The sequence below is a fragment of the Petromyzon marinus genome (genome assembly GCF_048934315.1).
Source record: "Petromyzon marinus isolate PM22_M1 ecotype Great Lakes invasive population chromosome 84 unlocalized genomic scaffold, UKy_Petmar_22M1.pri1.0 chr84_unloc.4, whole genome shotgun sequence".
Classification (NCBI taxonomy): Eukaryota; Metazoa; Chordata; class Hyperoartia; order Petromyzontiformes; family Petromyzontidae; genus Petromyzon; species Petromyzon marinus.
In genome coordinates, this window is record NW_027422641.1 from 916,317 (window position 1) to 925,769 (window position 9,453).

General features: G+C 47.5%; 1 protein-coding gene across 1 annotated transcript; it reads right to left on the bottom strand.

The window, feature by feature from the left end:
* Nucleotides 1–676: 676 nt before the first annotated feature.
* On the bottom strand, nt 677–6,460 carry LOC142908473 (uncharacterized). The gene is made up of 2 exons (XM_076059180.1): nt 6,234–6,460; nt 677–3,188 (listed from the first exon to the last, which is right to left on the bottom strand). The coding sequence occupies exons 1-2, from the start codon at nt 6,415–6,417 to the stop codon at nt 2,536–2,538; spliced, it is 837 nt and encodes a 278-aa protein (XP_075915295.1). The 5' UTR covers nt 6,418–6,460; the 3' UTR covers nt 677–2,535.
* Between the last annotated feature and the right edge of the window lie 2,993 nt (nt 6,461–9,453).

Consider the following 9,453-nt stretch of genomic DNA (forward strand, 5'->3'; position numbering starts at 1 on the left):
TCTGCAGTCCCGGTGGTTTCTAATAGAGTAGATTAATCTCGAACAGTCTTTCTTGATGGTTTCCACCATGTTGATTTCCAACAGTCGGCCCCGATGTCATCCACCTGCAGTTGTTCTTCAGTCCCCAAGGCATCACCCCATTTGCGGGCCACGCTCCCCCTTATATACCCGCACGGCCACGCCCTGGTAACTTCCAGCAGTTTTCCCCGGTAGATTCTCTCAGCAGACTCTATTGTCTTCTACTTCACTTCTCTTGGATGGCAAAGTTTATAGTGGGGGCAGTGGAGATGGGTTGAAACAGGTACAGGTTACTGTACGGGGGAAGGTTCGTGTGAGTCGTACTCTTGCGTTGTAAATACGTTATCGTGAAATAAATCATCTATCAAATGGCACCTGCAAAGGAGCTTCTTTACACATGTGAGTGTAAGCCTGAGTACAATCTCACGTGTTGTTGCTGTCGAGTATTTTAATTTTACCAGTGGGTCAATGAGGGAAGGGGATGGTGATTAATGTAGTGATAGAATGGGTGGGTCATTCTTGAGAGCATGAAAAAGTGCGTGAGTGAGGTTGACACAGTGAATGATCGGGTGATTGTGTGATCAGGTAAATATATGACTCATGAGGAGAGGGAGTATTTACGCGAGTCATAGATTTAAGGAAGTGGGTGAGTTCATAATGGAGTGAGTACCAGTTTATTGAGTTGAACAAGGCGAGAACTAAAGCGACCAGGATGAGTCTCATTTGCAAGAGAGACCTGGATCACCCAAATTACCAAAGCTAAATAAAACACAGAGTTACAGTAATTAAAGCAAATATACTATTTTCTTCTTTCGATAAAGCATATATAAACAATAGAAAGACAACTGCTGTCTCATGAAAAATCGACGTAATGGAGCTAAGGGATGATAGAACGTGTGAGTAATGTGCGACATGGATGTCCTCTGCCCCCTACACGACTGAACATTTTCTTTGACTACGTAGTTTGAGACGATTTCCATGGATGTACCAGTAGAATTTATCTGGTATAGATATAATGGGAGGCTGATCGATGCCTGAGCCGGTCATGGTATGGCTCTCTATTGTTAAACCATATTATGAATGCGGATGATCTGGTGATTACTGCCCACTCTAAGGAGAAGTTGGAGACACTACAGCTAAACATGAAGTATGCTACTAAAATATGGGCCGTTACCATCATAAAAATGCTCCCTTCCTCAATTCCTCATGTATTTGGGGCACCTGAGGAGAGAGTGGAGTGGGCAGTGTGCTGATGATCAAGTCCGTTTTGGGAGCCGAGGTCTCATTTAAAATAATTCGAGCAGCATTATATTTTCATCAGCTGCTCAACAGTGTGGAAGCTACCTGGCATGTCACTCCATAAAAATCTTCATGTCTTCTCGGCCACAGTTATACCCTCCCTTATCTCTCTCGAAAGGAACATTAAGGTTAGCTTGCCCACGATCTATTCAGAGTTTAACCAGACGGGACTTTATAAGCTCACAGATTCCTAGAATATCTGGACAAATGCCCATCTGTGGGATCCTCCAGCAAGCGAGGCTGCGTTGATTGTGTCATGCAGTCCGTATGCAGTCACGGCATCCCCAAGCAGCTTCAATTTGGCTGGATAGATGGTGCTAAATGGGCGTGGTACGGGGTAGAGAAGAGATGGACTGATGTGGTGCAGAAGGATGTGGAGCTGATTGGACTTATTGATGACTGGTATCAGCAGTGTCACGATCGGCTTCTGTGGAGGAGGTTCATGAAAGGCGCTGCTGGGGAGGTGGAGGCAGTTGCCCTCCAGCAACAGCATAGGGCAGAGGAGCGAGGCTCAAAACAACGAGCAGAGCGCCAAACAACTGACACAAATAAAGTTGGCACAGTGGGGAGCACGGCTGTTGCATCTGCCCATCATCTTCCTAAGTCAATCCATGGCACCTGCGTCTATTACATGACCTCTTGCCAGCCAGCCTTCGACACTTCACGTGGCCTCAAAATGCACCGAGCATGGCACAAGTGCTGTGGTGATGTCACCGCCACTTAGGGGTGAACGACGGTTGTTGCGTTGTTGTTGTGCGTGTGTGCACGGACGCATGTACGCCTGAGAGTCTCGTGTATGGAGAGATAAAGAGAGGCAGCCGGGCGGGGTGCTGGCCATTCACCCCGTGTGCCATTCAGAGCTTCACAGGCGCTTGCCCCAACATTCTGGTAAGGCTATACAGCGGATGATTGTCGCTGTTGTGTGTGTATGGACGTTCACCCCCCTCCCACCGCCACCCGTGTGTGCAGGGACTCATTACGCCCCCTCCCGACAAGCAGACCGGCATCCGGACTAAAGGTAAGTGACAATAACAGATTTTTTTTCCATTTAAGTAACTTTATGTTTTGCTCACAATACAGTATTTATTAGAGTGTTGCATGCAAATGTACGATATTTTGTCTTATATATGACTTTGTTGATGTTCTATGGGGTATGTTTGTCTTTCTGAGTAATGTTTTAATTAGGGTGGTGTCATTTTCACAATTTCCCCAATATTTTTAAATGGCCGACTTGCGCTTCAGCAATTTTCGGAACCAATGGCTAAATCTCTTCATCTTCTTGGGCTTGGTGGTGGTGGCAGAAGTGGTGGTGGAAACGGTTGCGGTGGTGGAAGCTGTGGCAGCGGCGGTGGAAGTGGCGTCGGTGGTGGTGGCATTGTACATTTGAGACACGGTCCATATTAGCTCTTTCAGCTGGCTACGGAGATGCAGGTTCTCTTCTTGCAGCCTCTTTTCCCCATGCCACATGTCCTCGTGACGCACCAGCTTCCCGCGCAGCCTAAACTGTTCCTGCCCTCTCTGCGGATTCAGGAAGTTCAACTTCCTCAGGTGGGCATGCAGCGACCTCCGGAGATCTTCGTTTTCACAGCGCAGCGACATTTGCCGCTGTGCTGCATTGCAGTCTCGGAGAAAATCCGCATGGAGAGACTTGCTCTCCCTGCAAGGCACTCTCGTGGGCTCCAGCTCCAACTGGCGCTCTTTAAGCTGTTGAACCAGGCTCCTGATCTCTCTCTGGAGAGTCTCTCGGTTCTCCATGAACTCCTCCAGCTGATGCTGTAGCTCCAGACGGAGCATCTTGCTCTTCTGACAGAGCTCCACATTCTGCAGGCCCATCCTCTCCGTAGACAGCGTCGTGGTCTCATGGTCAAAGTCTGAAATGGAAAGCGTAAAAAGAAGATATATGAAGATCCCCATCCCAAGCATGGCCAAGACCAGAACGCCAACGATCAGCAGCGCCATGCTCAGCTCGAGTTGACGGCACGCGGACAGAAGCAAGTGTGAGACACGTCACGAAGGGGCGTGTTATTTATCGTGACGTCATTACCGGATGTGACGTACACTATGATGTAACAGCCATCCCTGCCCACTTATTGTCAATCATTGCCCACCACGTGACTCCACGGCCCTGCCCCTAACCACGCAGCTCCTCCCCCATACTCTTCTTCCGCCTTCCCCACGTGACGCGAAGCGAGCCAATCACGCGAGAGGCGGCGCGCGGTCGGCCCCGCGTCCGCTTCCCGCCATTCTTGCAATGGGCGGCGGGGCCGCGCAGGGTGGGGCGCGGGGGGCGGGGGCGAGTTCACTCCACGTCGCGAGTCGGGAGGGACGAGGGGGAGGGGCCAGGAGGGACGAGGGGGAGGGGCCAGGAGGGACGAGGGGGAGGGGCCAGGAGCGGGAGGGGGGGGAGCTGAGAGCTGCGAAAGTTTGGGGTACCACTACTTGAAAAATATACTGTACCACAGAAATTAGTTTATGTTTAGTTCGATTTAGAACATCTTTCCAATGGTTGCTTAATTTGAAACCAACTTCTCGGTTGAAATTGTGTCTGTGTTTGTAGATCTGAATTGCCTCATGAACAAATCTCTGATAAAAAACCGTGGGTTTGCAAAGAACCTTGGTATCGGAGAAAATTATATCGTGATCACCCACAGCGTTGTAACAGTTATCAGCAAAGAATTCGTTTTGCTGTGTTTCAAATCTGATTTGTGCTCGCGAATTCGGTCAGAGACATGTCGCTTTGTCTCCCCTATATAGCAATCACCGCAGGTACAACTCAATTTGTAAACCCCGGGGTACTGTAAGTCAGGAATGCCATCCTTCACGGATGGGATCAGATCACGAATTTTGTGTAATGTATTGAACTGGACCTGGATCTTGTGTTTGTTTAGAATTTTGGAAATCTTTTTAGTAACGCCTGCTATATATGGTAGTGTAATGGTTTTGGCCGGAGTATCAAGTGGTTGTTTCTGTATCGAGGGAGAAACAGCTTGGCGGATGGTACGGTCAGAGTAACCATTCCTTTTGAGGGCCAGGTGTACATGTTTTAATTCACTGGTCAGGTGGTGTTGGTCCGAAATGCAATGAGCCCTATGGTATGAAGTTTTGATGAGAGAATTCTTTTGGGCTGGGTGGTGGTGGGAATCAGGTTTCAAGTAGGAATCTGTGTGGGTGGGTTTCCTGTAGACAGAATACCCCAATGAGCCATCAGGTCTCCTCTCAAACAGAACATCTAAGAATGGTAGCTTAAATTTCGATTTAAAGTTTTCGTGACTGCAAGGATTCATCTTCTTTGGTTCTTTCGGTAAAGTCACGTAGAATGAGAATAAAATAATAAATTGATAAAATAAAATAACACAATAATATTCTCACGACGTTTCGGCCACAACACAAGCGGCCTTCATCAGGTGAAGGGGACGAGACTGCCTGGAGGACAGTGCTGGAGTGAGAAAGCCACGCTGAGATCACGACCTTTAAGCTGTGTGAGAAGAAACAAAGCGCCTTGACAAAGGAATTAGCATTTAATTTAGCATTGAAATGGCTGAGTGATTAGCTTGTGACTGGTCACAGAAAAGGCTATATTAAAGTTAAAGCATACACATCCGCAAAGGCACCCCTTGACAAAGGAATTAGCATAGAACTTAGCATTGAAATAGCTAAGTTAAAGTATACACATCCGCAGAGGCACTCCTTGACAAAGGAATTAGCATAGAATTTAGCATTGAAATAGCTGAATGATTAGCTTGTAACTGGTCACAGAAATAGCTATGTTAAAGTCAGAGCATATACATTCACCGAGGCACCTAGTACAAATCAAACAGGAGAATTTAGCATTGAAATAACTAGGCGAATTTAGCATTGAAATAACTGAGTGATTAGCTTGTGACTGGTCACAGAAATGGCTATGTTGAAGTTAAGGCCTACACATATGAGCTATTCACAGTAACTGGGTATACAGTACAATATATAATGAATACTATATCATGAACCAATAAAAAATACTAAAATATAAATTACCTCAATGTTATCAATAAACTCTATATTCTCCAATCAGCTAAGCTACCAACAATAAGTCGTTATATATCACAATGCTATATGGCGAAAAATGGGTGGATTCTTACCCTCAACTTTAGCAACACGGATAGCTTAACCGTGGTTAATGGTATGGTTTACAACATGGAGTATAACAGCGCCTCGCAGCTGTCTCTCTCCCCCTCCTCTGTTCCGACCATCGATGAACTCGTCCGTCTGAACGGGACCCGTAGCTATCCGTGTTGCTAAAGTTGAGGGTAAGAATCCACCCATTTTTCGCCATATAGCATTGTGATATATAACTTATTGTTGGTAGCTTAGCTGATTGGAGAATATAGAGTTTATTGATAACATTGAGGTAATTTATATTTTTGTATTATTTATTGGTTCACTATATAGTATTCATTATATATTGTATTGTATACCCAGTTACTGTGAATAGCTCAGATGTGTAGGCCTTAACTTCAACATAGCCATTTCTGTGACCAGTCACAAGCTAATCACTCAGTTATTTCAATGCTAAATTCTATGCTAATTCCTTTGTCAAGGGGTGCCTTTGCGGATGTGTATGCTTTAACTTTAACATAGCCTTTTCTGTGACCAGTCACAAGCTAATCACTCAGCCATTTCAATGCTAAATTATGTTAATTCCTTTGTCAAGGCGCTTTGTTTCTTCTCACACAGCTTAAAGATCGCGATCTCAGCGTGGCTTTCTCACTCCAGCGCTGTCCTCCAGACAGTCTCGTCCCCTTCACCTGATGAAGGCCGCTTGTATTGTGGCCGAAACGTCGTGAGAATATTATTGTGTTATTTTATTTTATCAATTTATTATTTTATTCTCATTCTACGTGACTTTACCGAAAGAACCAAAGAAAATGGTAGCTTACCATCTTTCTCCACTTCCATGGTCTTGTTCTTCTGACAGAGCTCCACATTCTGCAGGCCCATCCTCTCCGTTTGCAGCGTCGTGGTCTCGCGGTAAAAGTCTGAGATGGAAAGCTTAAAACGAAGATAAATGAAGATCTCCATCCCAAGCAGGGCTAACAGAACGCCAACGGTCAGCAGGGCCATGCTCAGCTCGTGTTGACGGCACGCGGGACGGAAGGAAGTGTGAGGCACGTCACGAAGGGGCGTGTCCTATATCACCGGATGTGACGTACGGCCATCCCTGCCCACTTATTGGCAATCATTGCCCACCACGTGACTCCACGGCCCCGCCCCTAACCGCGCAGCTCCTCCCCCATACTCTTCTTCCGCCTTCCCCACGTGACGCGAAGCGAGCCAATCACGCGAGAGGCGGCGCGCGGTAGGCCCCGCGACCGCTTCCCGCCATTCTTGCAATGGGCAGCGGGGCCGCGCAGGGGGGGGGGCGGTGGGGGCGGGGGGGCGGGGCTGAGCTCACTCCACGTCGCGAGCGGGAGGATTGACGAGGGGGAGGGGCCAGGAGGGATGAGGGGGAGGAGCCAGGAGGGACGAGGGGGAGGAGCCAGGAGCGGGAGGGGGGGCCGTGGCGCCGCTCTTGGGCCGCGAGGCCTCCCCCTGGGCCCGCGGCGCCACGCGGAGACCGCGACAGCAGCAGCAGGAGGAGGTGGTGGTGGTGGTGTTTGTGGTTGTAGGCACGGGAGAGGTGGTGGTGGTGTTTGTGGTTGTAGGCACGGGAGAGGTGGTGGTGGTGTTTGTGGTTGTAGGCACGGGAGAGGTGGTCACGGACAGGCGGTGAGTGCCGGGTGATGGAGGGGGGGGTGAGGGAGTGGATTGCAGGGTGAGTGAGTTAATGAGGAGAATTAATAGGTGAGGAGGGTGAGTGAGTTGAAGGGTGAGGTGAGTGAGTGGGTGAGTGGTGAGTTCACGACAGGGAGATTGGGGCTGAGTGAGTGAACGCAGCGCACGGTAAAGATCCCCTGAGAGCATTCGCAAGAGTTGGACATTGAGTGCCGCTGTCAGGGTCCACACGCAAATTACTCACTTGGCATGATATACAAATTAACCATTGTAAACGATAACTTTAAAAAAGTCCGCTATTTGTCAGAGCTAATGCGATGTGCGTTTAGCATATTTGCAGCACGTTATAACCATCGTCAACATCGTCATTTAGAGTAACCATTAGTCCATACGTGTCACTTGCTAATAGTCCCCGGGTCAATCACAACTTTGCCGTGCGTGCAGGCTTTGTCTCTGGCTGCTCGCTAGGGCTGCGATGCCTTTCCATGCCACAAGATGACGTTCATTGCTCCTTCCACACCGCGACAATATTTACTGCAGTGTTCTATAACGCGGTAGTTGCGTTGCTGAATAACACCGCGTTGTGTAAACTCCCTCGTTACAATGACTAATACAGGGTAAAGCACAGTCCGTGATAACAGCGTGAGATGCGTGTGTCGGCTGAACAAAGACTGAGGCGCGTGGGGAGCATCAGGAAGCATCCAGCAGCATCCCAATGCCTCGTGTGACGCTGTGCCCAGGCAGCCGTACAACCGCACATTCCTACTCGCGCGACGTGGTTCTGTTGACTCAATCGCGTTATATCCACTTAGCATCCGCGTTATAAAACGTGTTCCCTAATACATCCATCGTGCCATATCCAAATGGCGTTATGAAAACACGCGTTGAGGCAGAACGAACTCTATAAACTTTTTATTTTACCAGGTGAGACCCACTGAGCTATGTGGCTGTTTTTCAAAAGCGACCTTTCCACAAATGATAGATCACGTTAGAAATGTGTAGCACCAGCCACAAATACTCTAGACATGGGATCCCCTTTGACAGGGTCAGTGTCTCCTTAGATTCACTCACTCCGCCTATTGTCATGCGGCGTGTGCAGCTGCGTCGTGACACTTGGTAGAGTGCTGTCTTTCAGGCAGAGAACTTTAAAACCGTGTGCAGTGGTTAATTTGCTTAACAGCTTTACACCGAACTCCTTGCTTGTGTTAAAACATGTTTGCGACTTTGCTGATCGAGAACTATGCAGATTTAGATTCATAGTAACATGTACATAGGGAGAGATGAACTTCCAAACAATTTCCTTTGCTCAACATCTTGCAATTAACGGCTTTTTAAATGGTCAGCTTAAGTGATTCCGTGATGGTTATGTAACTTGACCATTAAGATAATCTATGGAGCACAATTATTTCAGTCTTATTTGTCGTAAGTAAACTTTAAACTGAACCCATATGTGATATTATATTGCCTGATTATTTTATTTTTTAATGTAGTCTACATGCTCTTCTGGGGATATTACCCCACATTTACCATTCATTGATGTTCCCTTTGACATTGGTAATTGGCATTGTCACACCATAGTAATTCATGGAGAATTATGTAATTCTCTCTGTGTCTATCTCTCTGCATCTGTCTGTGTGGGTGTCTCTCTCTGCCGGTGTGTTTTTCTCTATATGTGTCTCTCGTGTGTCTCTTTGTGTGTGCCTCTCTCTGTGTGTGGGTGTCTCTCGGTCTCTGTGTCTCTCTTTCCTTTTCCACGATGTGGTGTTGTATTTACATGCAAATTCTACCTCTAGCCCCGCCCACTTACCCTTGGGCTGAGCTTATCTCAAGCCAATATAACTTCGTGTTTCAGCAGCTTTCTCGCTATATTTTTTCACCTGATGATGGTTGCTTGTGTTGCGATCGAAACGTCGTGATCTATTATTTTTTTTCTACCTACGTGACTTTACCAAAAGAACCAAAGAGTATTGTGATTGTAATTTTGATTGTGATCGTTGTGGTGGAGGTGGTGATATTGATGGTGGTGTTAACGATAGCGGTGATTTTGGTGGTTGTAATGGTGGTATTGATGGTGGTTATGGTGGTTGAATATTACCCCTCTCGTGTCCTTACATCCACCACCAGGTTTAAGAATCTGCTGGTGTCTGTGCTGGAGGTGGACGTCGGATATCTGTGCGGTCTGGAGCGGTGGACAATAGACTTCTGCAGTTCAATCAGGTGGACGCACTGGGCAGGGGGCAAGATGGTTGTGGCCTTAGAGACCCACTTACTCCCACAGAGAGCCATAGACTCACTCACAGAGTACACTCACACAGAGAGCCAAAGTCTCACTGACACAGAGCCATAGGCTCACTCACATGGAGACACATAGACTCACTCACACAG